This window comes from Stylophora pistillata, chromosome 5 (genome assembly GCF_964205215.1).
Source record: "Stylophora pistillata chromosome 5, jaStyPist1.2, whole genome shotgun sequence".
Lineage (NCBI taxonomy): Eukaryota > Metazoa > Cnidaria > Anthozoa > Scleractinia > Pocilloporidae > Stylophora > Stylophora pistillata.
In genome coordinates, this window is record NC_142523.1 from 28,639,911 (window position 1) to 28,657,767 (window position 17,857).

General features: G+C 38.5%; 1 protein-coding gene across 13 annotated transcripts in view; it reads right to left on the reverse strand.

The window, feature by feature from the left end:
- The window catches only part of LOC148731276 (uncharacterized protein C12orf56-like), a 31,070-nt gene that overhangs the window by 839 nt on the left and 12,374 nt on the right, over positions 1-17,857 (reverse strand). The window contains exons 1-11 of one of the 13 annotated variants that reach the window (XR_016001311.1): positions 16,424-16,805; positions 15,693-15,775; positions 15,546-15,585; positions 15,227-15,256; positions 12,575-12,899; positions 10,869-11,735; positions 9,470-9,540; positions 7,415-7,578; positions 6,555-6,672; positions 4,562-4,709; positions 3,960-4,045 (exon numbers count right to left, since the gene is read on the reverse strand). The exons of 1 other annotated variant lie outside the window; for it this stretch is intronic. Coding sequence is in view for 4 of the 12 variants with exons in the window: in XM_088760343.1 (XP_088616469.1) it covers positions 4,619-4,709; positions 6,555-6,672; positions 7,415-7,578; positions 9,470-9,540; positions 10,869-11,192 (768 nt within the window). In the remaining 8 variants the exon portion in view is untranslated. 11 more of the 13 variants (XR_016001316.1, XR_016001315.1, XR_016001310.1 and 8 more) reach the window with 11 other exon arrangements.

A 17,857-nucleotide genomic window follows, 5' to 3' on the forward strand; every position in this document is an offset into this window, starting at 1 on the left:
AGGAAGTCTTCCCTGGGAAGACCAAGGCTCATTTGTCACTCACCGTTGACATGTGCGGGTCAAATTCAAATGCTGGTAGACGAACAAAAAGAGCTAATGAGATATCTATTGTTACGTGGATCGAATTATTTTTACTGAATCTGTCACGCAATCCCAGACTTTTCTAGAATTATCTATAATCTGTAATATTCCAGAAACTTCTTTCATGTGACTCAGCAGTTTCCAAAAATAGTACAACTTGTAATACGCTATAAATAGTAATAGAACATTCTGGATAACTAAAGTAAACGTATAAAAGCTGGCTTGTGAGAAGTACAAAAAAGATTTGCCCGAGGGCTTACCCTCGTGGCTTGCTGACTGAACTTTTGGAAGCTATGATATGACAAGGTTATGACCTTTTGACCTTACGATATCCGGAGAGAAAAAAGAGATGAAAAAGACGATAGCCGAGAAGGGAAGAAGATAAAGAATACAGAGTTCGCTATGAAGTCCTCCGGAAGAATTTGTGTACACGGAAAGAAAGTCATGAATCAAGAAAGCCAAGTGCTGTGGTCTTCAGTCGGCGGATGTTGGAATTGGAAGTTGATCAACTGATTTAACCGCCGCCTGGTTAGCTCAATTGGGAGAGCGCCGGACTGCTGTGCGGGAGGTCGAGAGTTCAATACCGGCCGGACCAACACTCAGGGTCTTCAAATTAACTGAGAAGAATATGCTTCCTTTCTTTAACATCAAGAAATGGTTAGATATTCTAGTCTTCTCGGATAGGGACGAATAAATGGAGGTCCCGTCTCCTGCAGGGTTGGGTTAATTTCCCACGCACGAGATTACTGTGTGATAGATGTCCTCCCTGGGGTGGGTTGGGTGGGTAGTTACAGGGCCGTTCTGAAAACCACTTCTGTGAGAACGCACCCTGTCTAAAGATTATTATCTATCTATTATCTGTCTATCAAGACGACGAACACTTACACGGCATGAAGGATTGTAAGCCTGCTTTATGAACTGCTTAACTTAATCTTTAACCTAAGTAAATTAGACAATGTAAAACTAATTAAATAATAGTTAAAATGGGTAACTGCTTATTGTTACATTTTTGTTGCGTGCCATATCTGGTACTCGGGAGTCTATTTTTATATATACTTTGTTAGCGGACATTTGTTGGTCGTTCGTGCACGTAACACTATTGTTTACTTCCACCACCATGGTGGCATGAGGTAACGTGCGAACCACCTACTTCTATCTCAAATTTACCGCCACAAATAAAGACAGTTTCCATTGACCACTTTCATAAATGGCTGCCGGATTAATATTCTTTTTTTTAAATTTAAATTAGCCTTTCTGGCCTCGTTTTCAGTACAAAATTCAAAAGAATACAAAATTCAAAAGAATACATCATCTCAAGCGAGGCCAGAAAGGCTATTTCAAATTTAAACAAAAGAATATTAATCCGGCAGCCATTTTTGAAAGTGGTCAATTGGAGAAAGGAAATACAAATCTCAAAAATTCTTGTATTGTGATGAAGACATAAAACAATTTTGAGGAATGCGCCCGCTGTTCACTGCTTTGGAGTAGCTGTAGCTCAAGCTGACTTGACTCTAAGAGTTCTACATCACACGACGGTTGATTGACAAATGGTCCAGTGGGACCTAAGGCTTTATTTATAGCGCGCCCTCGTGTTTAAAAGCAAAATCAACTGCACTATTGGCTACGAACAGTCCCAGCTTTTTCGGCGAAGTCCGTCGCGCGATTGTATAAAAAAAAAAAAAACATCCACTCGGGTCTCCATTAATTTTTTTTTCCCATAGTGCCACGTACTTCACCGAAAATGGCGGACTGCTCATAGTCTACTGCACTATCATACCTCAATTCTTCTGCGTATCCAACTCGGATTTGATTCTCAACCACTGCACCATATTCCAGAAAATTCTTGAGCACGTAAAGTTGTCGGTAAAGAAGAACAGCTTCGGCAGGAGACAGATATCCGCCAGAAGATGATACTAATAACGTTAAACGTTCCATGATCCTCAGCACGAAACATTTCTGAAAAATGAACGAAAAATATTAACATTGATTGCGATACACTTTCGTTGTCGTCAGACACAGATTGACCAAATGATTAAAGTTTGAATTAATAGGCGCTACATGTCAATCACCGCCGTAAAGCAGGAAAACTGGTTTTTTGCACGGTCCGAATAGAGCGGATGGGAGTTTAGGAAAAATGCCTTTCGCCATCTTGAAACGAATTGCAATTATTTAAACTTTAAAATCTCAGTGTTTCTATAATGCTTCGAATAAGCAATCTTTTCTGAATGTTTGCTTCTATTTTGCCTCAACCCTTTGACTGCCATGAGTGACCAAGGCAGAGTTTCTCCTTACCATATCATTACAACATCAAGCAGACAAGTGATGAGAATGAAGAAAAATAGGTCCGCAATGCGTACATGTGTGGCTTACGAAATTGAGCTGCTTTTTAGTGTCTGGTGTCATAATGAGTTTCTTCTAGAAGAGCTAATATTTGATTATGGCTGGATAGTTTTAATATTGTTCCTGATCATTAATAAAACAAGATGACTAGCATACAGTAGTACTGAAATGTTCATTTTCAAGTTCAGGGTTAATGGCCAAACTTTGTTATGGAGGTCTCGTTTTCACAACAAAGGTTGCACCAGTAACATGAGGATTTTAGGAACTGAAAAAAACCTCCGCATCCTCTCCCATAGTGGCCTGAAAAATTCAGTCATGAATTTGTTTACGTAACAAAGTAAAATTGAGTTCTGAAGTTTGTAGGTTAATTGTCTTTTCTAAGTCAAGTTTATTTTGGTCAGCTACTGAGTGTATCAATCAGCGCAACCTACTTCGTATAAATCTGATTGGTTTCTAGTGTGATCTATTGATGCTTAGCCTAGTTTACATTTGTACTTGAGTTTTGCACTAGTGATACATGAAAAAGGCACCTAGCTGTTTTCAACCAGTCAAGAGTGTAATTTTTCATCTATATCGGTATTGCGATGAATTTACCAAGACCAAACAAGTAACTGAAAAGGAGTTGTAGTCTACCAAATAGACTACCAAACAGAAATCTTGGATTATGACATAGTGCAGTTTACAATTCGTGTAAGCCACACAAAAATACTAGTTGATCCAATACCAAATTCTCAGATCACACATCATAAGAATTGTTTGGCTGACCGTAATGAGAATTACTGGTGAGATAATGGGAGTGAAAAGGCTAAGGAAGGTTGGTCTGTGAATTGGAAATTTTGAGCTCACATATGTCGAAGTTAAACAGAATTACCTAAAATACCGTCTTATGAACCCCTCAAATGTACAAGCAATTTTTGAAAGACCTAGCGAGATACTTAATGTCCTTAAGTGAAATACTCACCGTCTGTTCTTGAGCTTCGACAATCTTAATGAGCCAAAAAATGTTTAGAACACTGTCTTCTACTGAAAAGCAGTTGGCCTGAAATAACAAGAAACTTAATCTCATAAAGTTATCATAAATTCAGTCCAGTCACTAGCGATTGTTCACTGTAAGAGTGTAAGGACGAGTTACAAGGTCAACCCTGCAACAAAGTTAACAATGAGTGACTAGCATCTGATTTCTCCTTACAATGCCATCCCTGAGTCATATATTACAGTCACGAGAATGTAGGAAATGATCTGCAACTAAAGAAGCTCTTGACTGTTTAACAAATTCTCCTTGTTGTGAGCTTAGGAAACGTGTAAAGAAACAAAATCCTAATAAACGACACTGCGCTTCACATCCATATTCATATTCTCCATTTCTCTATACATCTCCTGTGATACTGGCAAGGAGAACTTGTTTGACAATAAGGAAGTCCTTTTGATAGCGATCATTTCTTTCATTCTCATCATCTAAATGTTCAATTGACGGGAGATATTTTGAGGAGAAATGAGATGTTAGTCACCCTCAGGAGTAAATGGTTTTCAAACCTAACCTGATGCACAGCACACATCAGTTCAAACAGAAGTGAAGTAGCATTGTCCAGAACTTCTCTCAATAGTTTATCAGTCTGAAAAGAAACTGAAAGTACGTGTGTAAGTGATAACAGCAGATGTGACATTACATTTTTTAGTACCAAGGCATCCATATGAGAATTACTTGGCGAGAAATTATTTCTACAATTGGATTCCTTTAAGTCCCATGCAAAAGTGAGCAGGCAATAATACTTAAGTATCCTGGCGCTGATGTGGAAGTCCTGCCTTCTAATGAGAACCCAGGAATCAACATACAAAAAATCACCATGAAGTGAACCCATGGAGGATATAAATGGAGGATGACACAAAAAGTCCCTGGGTTTTTGATAAAGAGCATCTGCAACACATTATGTTTTATTATTTTTCCTTGACACTTTATCACCCAAAAGGTCAGGAGTCACTATATAGGGTGGGGCCTGAGCCCGAGTTGGTTCGGCCATGCGTGGTTTAGTAGACTTTTGATTCGTCAGTTGGGTCCTTGCTTATTTTGTTTGTGATACAACTAGGATGGACTGTAGCAACAGTGTACCCTTGTAGATGTATTTGAAAACAATAACCCTACCTCTTGTTCCCTATCTCCCAATGTAAACATGTTCTTGTCAGCTCCTGACAACAACAGTTAAGCTGCAGGAGAGATACCAACTGGTTGCTGTGATGTGGTTAAAGGATGAAGAACAGTGCATTTGAGAAGATTCTTGATAGCTTGTTCTCTGTAAAAAGGAAGCACTTCAACTGAGCCAGTGTCTGGACAATAAACAGAGTGACTTGTGTATAAATAATATTTTGACTAGCCTGCTCCTGCTTGCAGGCAGTAGTTTGTGTTTTCAAGTGCGAGATTCAGTGCGGCGAATATTCAGTCCAGGTTCAAGCCCTGGCCAGGAATATTGTGTTGTTTTTAGGCAAGACACTTTACTCTCGTCGCTTCATGCTACGGAAACTGGAGTTAAGCGCCTGCCTGGAGGGCCTTTGGAATCTTCCAGCAATGTGATAAAAGTTGTTGTAAAGGAGTCACTTATAATTAAGATGCCTCAGCATCACCAACTTACTTGTGTGCTTTTATGACCATCATTTGTGTGGATAGAATGTCTGTCTCACGAAACAGACATACAAGTGTCCTCAACTTGTATGTCAGGTATGTTATAGTGGGATAGATCACAATCCCTGACTAATCAGAGCGCAAAAATCTCTTTCATCCTCATCGCAATTATTCTAATTTTCAAAATGTTGCACAACAAAGCTGCAAATGATTAAAAGAGAAATTTCAACCAAACCTGAAAGTACAAAGTTCCAGAGGGGGATTAGCGGGATTTCCGAAAATCGAAAGAAATTACCGCACAAAAATTACGTCCAATTGGGGGAAAAGAATTGTGCCAGGATAAGTGCTATTTTAAAAAACCAATATTTTGTTTTAAAAAAAGTACTTCTAAGTATGACTGACAGCAGGATTGATAAAACAGCTGCTGAGGGCCCGAAATAATTTCCAGAGAAATAAAACTCACTTTGAACTCTTTTACATCTTATGGTCTCATTCACTGTCTTCTTAGTTTTCTCGCCATTTCAACCATACAGACTAGACTAGACGCCCCGTATCCCCCCTTAAGTTGGAAAGAGGGGTCCACTGAGCCCTCTTTGACCAATTTCTTAGAATAAATACCATCAGTGCAAAGCGCATTTAATTTGCCAAAAAAAAAAACAAGAAATTCAACCGCTAATAGAACTGAGTTACAGGAGACCAAATATTTTCTGTTCTGCAGGACCCAACTCAGCAATAAGCATTTCATCAACATGATTGTCACTCTATTGCTATCTTCGGGGTTTGTACACTTTTTCAGGCCAAAGATTCAAGGACTTTTCAAGGACTTTCCAGGACCCTACTTAGAAATTTCAAGGACTTTTTGTAATGACAATTTTATCTCAAAACCAACAAACATGAAAAATGTTTCTGTTAACAACTATGTTTTGGGTTTACCGATGGTGCAAAACAAAAGCAGATATTTTTCGATGTTGCTCAATAAAAAATCAAGGACTTTCAAGGACCCTAAACGAAATTCAAGTACTTGCAAGGCCTTGAAATCCGCCTCCTGAAATTCAAGGGTTTCGAAGACGCGTACGAACCCTGTATCTTTCTAGTTTTAGTCGCAGCTCGCTTTTCCAACCCCTGCTCGCATAATCTCATGCAGCCCTTATAGGGATATTTTTCATTTGCCTCAACCAGTTTCCCCAGGCCTATTGGATTCAATATGCACTACCCTCATATCCTACACTGCACCTTTCAAAAGTTTTAAGTCAAACTATAAGTAGCATCTTTTGTGCTCTTCGCAAGGTTCTTTTGTCGAGTTCATCACCTTCTTAGTAACATTGACAAACGAGAGCCAGCCATTTTGAAATGTAGCGCCCCTGCTCAGTATCATTGTCACGTGCGAGGTGATTACAGCGAGATAGATCACAATCCCTGACTAATCAGAGTGCAAAAATCTCTTTCATCCTCAGCGTAATTATTCTAATTTTCAAAATGTTGCACAGAGCAACTTGGGTGAGATTAAAATAACACTTACTCAAGCTCATCCTCTCTATTGCTTCCTTTCTTTTGCGATGATTGGCTGTGGGATTGAGGCATGTACTGTTGCAGTTGACCCAACATGAATACAAAGAGATCTGCTGACTTAAGTTGAACTGCAATCAATATTTGAAGCCAAGGATCCAGATAGGAAACCATAAAACATGTAGTGTAAGGGGGGCACTATGGTGCAAAACCAATTAGAGAAGAGGATTATGTTCCACCGTTACCATATTGGATGCTATTCCAGCCATATAATGGGTTAGTTTGCACCACATGATTGTTACAAAATACTCTTCTCTAATGGTTGGGAAGCACAGTGCCCCCTTATACTGTCAAATGAAAGCAAAGTCATAATTTAAAACACTGGCCTGTCATTCAGACTACCTTCAATGTCAACTTTATTGTTTACAGTCTGGTGCGTAAACATTCAAGGAAGTGCGATTGCAATGAACAAATTGGGAAGCATATTAGTGAGTATTCCCTAAATGGTACAAGTGCTTCAATGCCTTTTATGAGTAACATTTTCCTTTCTGTCTGATTTATCAAAAGCTCAGATCAAGCAAATCTACTGCTACCGCTTGTTATTCGATAAATTTGCACAGCGATGTGACATGTGTACGTGTAGCATGATAGCTTTTTTCACTGACATGTAAATTTTCCATTGTCGATTTATTCCTTTTTCAAGCCGAAAAGTTATTTGTTTTACACAACAATGTAACACATAGGAAACTTATAGCTCTGAACAACAAAGTCGTGCATTCGTTTTTGTCCATGCAAGCAGAAAAAAAAATCGTATGTGCATGTCTGACTACCGTGCATCTGAGCATATGAAATGTGTCTGTGTTGTTAACTTACATCTGAGTGGTAGTGTACTGTATCTTCCAAAAGTATTTTTTTTTAAAGTTAAAACTCTTCTCTGCGGCCATAAAAAGCTCCTGGATGAGAATAATGTCTTCTCCATGATATGCGATTGAAGGATTTCTGTCTTCAGCTGATTAAACAAGTGCAATAGCTGTGAACTGAAAAAGAATATGATAATAACATAAAGGACTCAAATCTAACTAATATTATTAAAAACTTGATCATTGGATAATGCAATTCAAGACTTTTTATTGGCTTAGCCATTATGGTATATCAGCCAATATACCATAATCTACAAATAATTATGGTAAGCGTACGCGTCAGCTTAAGATCAAAAGGGAGCTAAAAAATCCAGTTTCTTCTTACAAAATAATAATTTCTTGGGGGCATTTTCAATAAAAGAATTATTCCACTCGCGCTTGTTGGATATGAGATGATTATAGCCAACTCGGCGCTACGCGCCTCGTTGGCTATCTATCATCTCATATCCAACGCGTGCTCGTGGAATAATTGTTAATTATTCAGTAGCCATGAGCCCTCAATTTATAATTTTTTTTTTGCGGTGGGCTGTTTGCTCCACATAAGCCGGGTTCTCTTAAAACTGGACAATGACCTGAGGTTAGACAATACAGCTGCAAATTGTATTAGTAATAAAAATGCACCTGTTTTAAATATTAATTAGCAAAGTGTTTCCTGAGGAGATTTTTTACATGTACTTAACCCATTAACACTTACGTGTAACACGTGCGGACAAAAAGTCAAAATTTTGGAAAAACCAAGAAGGCAAACACAATGCGCAAAAAATTTTTAAAAATCAGCTTTTCCAAAAAACAACCTCCAGTGAGAGAGGACTAATTAAAGAACTTATTTCCGGCGAAAAAAGCGATAGATGCATATTACGTTTTAACTCAAAAATCAAGATGAAAGATAAAAATCGCTAAATATTTTCGCATGTGTGAAAATGGGCATGTGGATCATATTTCAAAAGGGAATATGCAAATTCGTCCGCGAGTGAAGAGATCTCAAGTTCCATAATGGAATCTATCAATAGGAAGCAAGACTAAAATGGCCAAGAAATATTTAGGGACGTCAGATTTATTCAAAACAGTTTTTGATTTGCTGTTATAAGCGAAAAACGTAAGAATTTCTTACGTGTACAAAGCCCATACACGCGGTAAAATTCATCATGCTTAGATCGTTGTTTACTTGCCTTCATGGCCAGAAATTGCGCAGCGTTATGTCGAAAATTCTGAAAAAACTTCGATTTGAGGGAAAATCTTCTATTAAACTATACTTTTTGAACACATTGTTACTCGAACATAATATTTACCGGGCCATCGAATCGTCAAATTGTCGCCAGGCCCTGCTTGAAGTCTGAAAGTTCGGTTTTCACTTTGCGTCCATAATTCACATCGCCTGAGAGAATCGTAGTGTCGTTGACTTGAGAGCTTATTCTGTCACTTTTAAGACCTGGATATCCATTCTTTTCCAAGCGGAGTATTCTATAACATTGTTACTTTACATTCTGAATTCCACAAGGTCTAACTCGATTGCAAATCAACGAAAAATCCGACCTGAAAATTTTGAGGGTCGGCCGCGTGGACGCCATATTTTCAAATTTGATCATTTAGTGAAGACGCATAGAGTAATGCCCCTCTAGTACCCCCTAAAGTCGAAAAAATATATGGGCAAACAACGGATTCTGATTGGCTTATTGATCTCCAAACCATAGAGGAAGTTTGGGGAAAAAACTCCACTTAGTATGGTAGGTAGGGGGGAAAGCGTTCTTGCGCGAGGCGATCGCGAGGCTCGGGCGGTTCAGGTGTCAATGTGTTTTTAAATGAAAAAGAGAACAGAATTGTACATGAAAAAAAAAAAAGACAGAACTCAAACAACAAATACATGTAAATAGATAAATCAGCATCAGTTGCATAAAAGGAAAATCAACAATCAACTAGTGGTTTGACCAAGTTGCATTTATTTGACAGACCTTTTGTCCCCAACTTTTGAATTTCAGCATGTTATTAAATATATGTATGTAATACTTACTTGTCAACTTTGTTTGATCCAGTGGGTGAAGTTGGTGTGGAACTCCTTCGACCGTGATGGAGTGTAGATTTCTGATGAGAGAGGCAATCAAAATTTATAATCAATTAACCCTAAAAAATAATTATTTACATTACAAGTGAACAACACAGGTATCATGTGCAAGAGATCTCTTTCTGTGGACCTAAGTTTTGACAACAAGATTCACATGTCCTGTCTGCTCGTCAGTTGAAGCTAGTAAAAACAGTGCTGGTTAAGCCAACCAAAACACCTGACTAGTGTAACACCTTTACATGGCTAGTTTTTAATTACCCCATTTTATCAAAATCCCTAGTTGAAAATCCTTCAATTACTGAGACTCTTGAAGAAAATTCAGGGCTCAACATCAACGGTAGCTAACTAGCCACAGACTAGTAGAAATTCAGTTTTGGCTAGTGGTGTTTGATTTCCACTCGCCAGTTTGGCTAGTAAAGAAACTGAAACAGTTGTAACATCTAAGTTGTCACCTGACTAATAAGTTGAAAAGTTAATGTTGATCCCTGAAATATGTTCAGCAGAAATTTGTTTCCCAGTTTTTAAGAAGAATGGAAAAGAAACTGTTACAAAAGCAGCTTTACATGTGTATATCAAGTTCATTCTCAAAATGTGCAGAAAGGTTAATGCACTGTAATTTTTCTAATGCCAGCAGTGTACACATGGGAAATATAATCTGATTAGTTCCCAGTCTTGCACATAATCTGACAGAACAACATGGCTCCACAATAACCTGGTGGCCCCTTATATCTTTATAGCTCTAAGTTTCAAACTTATTGTAAGCCCTTGAGACATGAGGGTTAGTTTATTATGACTACACAATGTACAGTGTGTAGCTCTTTCATGCGAAGAAGCCCAAACTGCCATAATCTGAACTGGTTGCTCATAACGGCATTTTCTGTGCTGAAGCCTGTTTTCCATATGTACATGTCGGGAAAAGCCCCTATGATTCCCATTTTCACTGTTTCCTAACTGTCCCAAAGTTTTCAGACAAATAATTGTAGAGGTTGTAGAAAGTGGATGCTCTGCCAACACATCCGACAATTCTGTGATGATCAACAATCACTTGCTACATGTATATTTGGAAACTACAATTTTCACTGTTAAAGAATTCAACAGTAATTTTGGCTCACTACCAGTCCTTCAGTTGCTTAGCAAATCAGTACCCTTGAATCACAGATATCTTTGAATTTACCGCAATGTTCGCAAAATCCGGGACGAATGCGAAACAAAATTACCAGTCACCATTGATTTTACCATTTTTTTGTCTAAAGAGTTAAAGTTCAGTAAATAGAGCATGTAGAACTTTGTTAACACACATGATGCACACCCACACAGCTTACTAAAAAGGAAAAAAAAAAGAACTTACCGAAATGCAATTGTTCCAGTTGCTTTTAAGATGCATATACATTGGTGATTTTTCTGAAAGGATGTATAAGTCCATTTCCATCAATTTGAATTTCTTGTTAGCAGAATAATTGCCTCCATCATCAGAATTATAGTCCAACTCTTCCCCACCGTCTACAGAGCCATTCCTGTCACTTCTGTAACGACTCCTCCCATATGGACCACTAGAATCCACTGGCTTTTGTCTGTTAAAACTAGTTGATGAATCCTGGTAAGAAATTTCAAGTTCACTACTGCTAGAGCTACTGTAACAATTTAATTCATCATAGTCATTGTTAGTTCTCATCTACTGTGAAGCCAACGGTTTCTTTCTTCTTTGCTTAGCAACACTTCCCGATTTCAGTCTTGCGCTTGAACTAGACTGCACGATCATTGATTCATGACCAGGTGGAGGTGGCGGAAGGAGTCGCCTGCTCCGAGGAGATGTAGAAACAGCTCCAATATTACTAGCTGACCCTGAATACAATTTGCTGCTACGTTCATGCCTCAGATGTCAGAGATCAGGGTCTGAGGCACTTCAATGAAGACTGGTTGTCTGTACTGAGAGATGCTGTGTCGTGCATGGCTGGCTTTCTACACGTCCCATAGATGTTTTAGATCTAAGGTTACTTCCCACTTGGGGTGCTGTATCCACTCTTAAAACTGGAGAAGTACTGAGAATGGAAGATGATTGGAGAGCTAACTTCAATGGTGAATTGTTTTCACAAGGTGGAATGGCTATCGATTGGCTTGATGCCATTTGCTTAAAAATCTTTTTGTAAACTATGATCAGAATGTGCTGGTTTTTGGTCTTCAAATCTCCTCTAAGAAATTCTGCAACATCATAAATCTAGAAGAAAAATTATCATGTATTAAAGAGTAATCATTAAATTTTTTTAAAATAGCCTGATCTCTGATCAACAATTTCAAGGACTCTTTTATCACTAATTTAGAATAGTCCATCATTACTTGCAATTATTCAAAGATAATTATTGTTTTTACTTTCTCTTGGGATTTACAATCATCTTGACAGATTAATTAAATCAAAAAAAATTCCAAAGCTGGATTTTGCATAGGAAATACAAAGTGTATTACAGGTTACTCAGATATAGGAAATGCCAAAAGAAAATCAGTGTAAGCACTGAAGTTAGATTCTTCAAGTGCTGGATACCAGAACATTAATTTTTATGGATTATTTCATTTTACAGATATCAATTTTCCAATTAAAAATGCTTATAAAAACAAGTCTCTGTAAGAATCAAACATCTTGGGAAATGAAAATTTTCAACCCCTCTTCACACCTTGCACGCAGTTTGGCACTCAGGGGGAATGCACAAAAATGCCCTTTTCAAAGATTGCAGCACTCTTGTTGCCACGGTAACAACGGCTGCCTGTTTGAGGCCTGGGGCCTCATTCCAATGCAAAAACATTTAAAAAAAGAGTAAAGTGTTGATTTCTGTATCTCAAGCTAAATACAACATTACAGATTGGTAGTCTTCTACCATATATAGCGACATCATTTATCTTGACTTTGATACATTCAATTTACCCAGAGAGTGAATGTGAACACACCAATAGATTATTTATCTCGGTACAGTTTCGGTCATTTTTTTGGTCTCAGACAAACGAAGCGTGCAAGGCTTGGAAAGAATATTATGTTATGAGCAATATCCCGAAGAGATATCTCACCTCTGGTTGTCATCTTTTAAAAAAATTGACCAGCCTTTGTGGAGGGCTGCTTGAGGTAACTACGAACATATCGTCTTCAAATCGTGTGCATACCATCCAGATTCCGAGTGCTGCAACTTCTTTCACGGGAATTTGAGCAATTCGACATCCTCTGTAGATACACTGGCTGATCTACTCGAAACTATCCCATCACCAGTCATTTGTCATAAACGTGTACGTTATCACGATGGCGTGACGCTGTATCTCTCCATAAAGTTTCCCTCGGTAGCTCCAAAGAAGACGAGAAATGAACATTTTTCTATATTTCATCAGATCTCCGCGCATTCTGAAATAAAATAAAACCAAAAAACATAAAGAGAAGAGGAAGACTTTGGTTGAATTCGACAGAGCTGAATAAATAAAATAGCTCACGTCAGAGGGTATGCGGTTAACAACGCGGGCTCAAGTGTCCTAGGTCTAAAATTTAGCGAACCGGAAATTATTAAAGGCTGACTTTTAAAGCCGAGGAACTCTGGTTTCGCCGAAGGCATTTTCCTATTTCAAGAGGTTTTAGGAAGAAAATTAATTTTTGAAAAATTTTAGGGGGTGTACCAAGTTTTTGGAGGTTGTTCTGTAAAAGAAAAGCGGCAAGGAAAATGACGCCTCAAAGCGGAGGATTCTCTTGTCTTATAGTAGCTGTATTAAATCATCCCCCTGGAGCAGATATCAACATCCGCGAGCATTTATTTAACTCTCTGGCCCGGGCTGAATCTATTTACCCGAACTGTGCGCTTATTTCAGCCAGCGATTTTAACCGCCTCGATGTCACGCGGCTTATAAGGCATTTTCATCTTGGGAACGTGTTCACGAGAGATCCAAGCAATATCAAAATTAGAGTCTACATGGTACCCTCCAGAATTTGATACTAGCGAGCTTAAGATCCGACGACGGCAGACATCTGGGACGGCAAGCGGAAGTGAAGTTACCGCCAGAATTAATTCCGGCTGCCGTCGTTGTGAGGTTTCCCACCTTGTCTGTGACGTGAAGAAAGCCATTTTGCTGTCGTGGCTAAAACGTGAGTAAACTTTAGCAAAATAACGCCATTTTAACTTACATTGGGCGAAAATTGTTGGCAATTTTAACAGTTTATTACTATGAGAGGATGTCTGTGAAATGGCTTATGAGCAAAAATAAACGATTTGTTCATGGAAATTTTAAATAATTCGTTTGCCTTTCTCATAAATAGTTCGTCACTAAAACTAGCTCGATGTCAAAAAGCAACCCAGTAAGTTTTACAATTTCACCATTTCTCTTTATTTCGATGGAAAATTCGTACACTAGTTCGGACATAAATTGATGGCCATGATATTATTCCAGGAGTCTTTTCTGGAGTCTAACCGACCACTAACTATGGTTCATCTGAGAAAACTTTCATAGTCAACAGTTTCGGTAATGTTTTTCAGCCATAAAAAACGTCATTGATTAAGCGTGAAAAGTTTGCTTCAGGAAATTGGTTTAACATTTATCATCATGATAAGATTATACCTGTATTATGCTGCTTTGCATACATGTCTATGCTTAGATTCAGACTTTTCCCGTGTTTAAAAAGGTCACTTACGAATACCAACTTCGAAGAGGAGAGCGAGTCGAGCCACCATAACGCGCGTTACTATTTTTCGTGCGATTGCAACGGCGATCTCTCCCCAAGCCCCCTCGACCAAGTCTGCCGTCCCAGATGTCTGCCGTCGTCGGATCTTAAGCTCGTTAACTATTTTGTGAACATACTGGTATTAGTAATAACCAGGAGCCCATCACTTGTCTTAGCTAATCTCCTCCCGGTTAGCTCAATGGATAGAGCGCTGGACTGCTGTGCGGGAGGTCGAGGGAGTTCAAGCCCTGGCCGGACCAACACTCAAGGTCTTAAAATAATTGAGGAGAATATGCTACCTTCCTGAAGTTGAAGAAATGGTTAGATATTCTAGTCTTCTCGGATAGGGACGAATAAATGGAGGTCCCGTCTCCTAGAGGGTTAGGGGTAAGAGACGTTAATTTCCCACGCACGAGATTACAGTGTGATGGATGTCTTCCCCGGGGGTGGGATGAGTGGGATTTATTGGGTGGACTACTCGCATGGCTCCCATATGTTCCGTTCTAGTCCTACCCTACTGCGGGAATGCATTGAAAATGGTTAGAAAAAGAAAAGTTAAGAACTTGCCAAATATTTTTTCCAACGTCCGAACAGTTCACGAGATACAGTGGTTCGAGTGAGATGACACAATTTTTGTAGAATCGCATCATTGAATAAAATCTCGCATTCTGATTGGCTAACGAAGCGAGGTATTTAGCGTGGAATTGCGAGTTGAAAACGAGGCTAAGTGAAATTGTTTCGCATCTACGTCACTAAGAACAAAAACTATCGTCAAATACATTGTTACAAAGTTTGGTTTCTAAGTCAATTTAAAGTGTTTTCAAAACCATTGTCAATTTCTATTAAGAGCAAAAACAAAAAAAGCGTTTTCAAAGTGAGCTTGAGATTCTTCCTAGTTTTGAACTGAACTTGAAATTCTTGGAGAGGCATGAAAAACCTCTTTCGCTCGAGACAACCCGAAAGCGAGAAAATCCTATGAACACGGCCCAGAAAAAACAATCTCCGAGCTAACAAGTCACACCTACCCGGGTTCAATATCCATCTGCAGCCATAATCTTTTAGAAAAACAAGAAAGGATGTCAAGCAAGTTGGTTGGGTTTTTACTCGTACCACTACGACTGTCACAGCTACGCCAGCGACGGTCCACGCACTAAAGGCTTTGCGAGAAATTTATGTCAACAGCCTTGCACTTCCATCAGTAGTTGGCAATAACACAACATCAATGAATAACTGCATTGATGATCTAGCAGTAAGAGTTCTAGGTGGATTGTTCACCAATGCATCGTTCAACAACTCTCCAGTGAGTATCTCCATCAACTATTAAACTGTCAGTCGAATGCTTACCCCAGCGATTCAGCTAATAGCAGTCGCCTGTAGTGAATTTCTACAAATAAAAAGATTAAGGTTTTCAATTTTCATGAAACACTTCTTTGTTTTTTAGAGGAATAAAAAAATCGATCAATACAAGTAGTTGCACTTCAAGGCACTTACCTTATACGCTGTGTCTATGTCCGGCAGCCGAACAGTGTTTTCAAAATACTCCGTGTCCGGCAGTCAATTTCTTTTTTAATTTTCTGTTAATAATAACAAAGCCTTCTTTATATGGCTGAAAACTTCACTATTTCCACCGTAGTGTGAGTTTTTGAGAGCTCGGCAACCGGTATGCCGGTATTCATAACTTTGAAGCTCGCCGCGAGCTTCTGGACAGGAAATTGAAAATACTCCGTGTCCTGCAGTCGAATATTTTCCCGAATATTAAGTCATTAAACTCAATATATTCGAGCTATACCATCCTAGGCGGTGTTAGTTGTTTTATTATTATAATTATATTTTTCTTCTTTTTCTTTTTATGTATTTTTTAAAAGCAAAATGCTCCTTCGTTTGTTTTCCTCATTATTTTTATCATTTTTCAAGAAGAAAATCGCGTGAATGTTCAAACACAAGCTGTTAGCTCACTTACCCTAAGGAAAGAAGATGGGCAAACAGGGGTGGGGTGGGGAGAAGGTAAACACTTTAACTCCCAAGGTCTGATTGTTCCCCACTAGCTGCTGCTTACAGGGGTGGGGCGGGGGGAAGGTAAACCCTTTAACTCCTAAGGTCTGACTGTTACCTCTCCCCCCTAAGTGCTACATATTTCTTTGTAAAGTAAATACAATAATTCGATGTTATATTGATATAACAACTTCGAATTTCTACCTGATGAGTTTGAGTATTCTCATTACCTGTTTCCTGGATAATGTATGCATATTGTTGGGAGAATTTTCAAAGTAATCACTTCTGGGAGTTCAAGTTAACCAATCTCTCTTCCCCTTGGTTACCTTTTTTAAAAGGACTAAATACATAAAAAACAACAACAATAACAGTACATGGTTGGTTTCCGGCGTTTCGTCTTCACAATGACTCTTCAAATAATTTCGGGCATTTTCAGACAAGATCGTTGAGCGTCGCGCTCGGAGTCTCGTTTGCAAACGTCTGTTGATACCTTGAACTATGTAAAAATGACTGTACTCTTATGAAATAGAGACCAAATGACAGAAATAAAGAGCAAAATAGAGAAAGGTTCTGTTAATATTTACGTAGATATGTTTGAAATCTTCCGTTGCTGCCAATCTCGTGCAGTCAGTTCTGCGTTTTGCAATTACATTGGCAAAGGCACAACCAATTTGTTGTTTTGGTATGTATGTCATGTTGTGGTTATGTCCCCAGTATAGATGTATACAAACCTTCAAATGGAAAAATTATTGAAGTTTTCAAATTAAACGTTGAACCAAAATATGCAATGACTTTTATACCTTGGCTACTCATCATTAGATATTACAATCTAACTGATATGAGTGGAAAAGAAATACTAATAACGCGCGATTTTACCAATATCTTGCGATATTTGGACAATTGGCTAGTTTTGTGTGTAATAGGACTATATGCAGATCAATCCGGGGATAATCAGTTAAAAAAATAAGAGTTGAGGAAAGCCTGAATTGGACACGGCTTACAGCCTCGTCCAATTTGCGTGTCAGAAGAATGTGTTGAAAATTGTATGACACGTAGTCCTGTTACTCGCCGATCATGTAGCCAATCTGTTGTAATTGGGCATTGCTCAGTCATGTTTAAACCCTTTCATTTTTTAAAACTGTCCAATTAAAGATTATTTGGAAAAATTGATCAACGATTATCTATAGATGTATAAATTCACAGGTAGGTTAAATGTTTTCCAACACGATGGCTGATCTGCAATCAGTATATTATTATTTCTGTTGATCCAAAATTATACTTATTACATCATAATTCTTTAACCTAAGCCAAGCAAGTGAGAGACCCATGACCCTTCCAGTCATCTGGTAACAAATGAATTAAACTCTAGTAAAGTCGTTAGACCGTTTCAATGGACACCTCCCAAGAAATTTGCGATCAAGCGGTGAAGAAAAATGGAACTGCGGTTATAGAAACGTATTTGTGCACGATCCTCGCAGTAAAGAATCTAAGCAATAGTGAAAAACAGACCTGAAAAAATTCAGGCCTGTACGGGATTCGAACCACCGACCTCTGCGATATTAGTGCAGCACTCTACTAATTGAGCTAATAAGCCAACTGGGAGCATGTCATCAAATTAGTCCGACATAAACCCGCAAGATGAAAAATCAAACACAACAAATGTA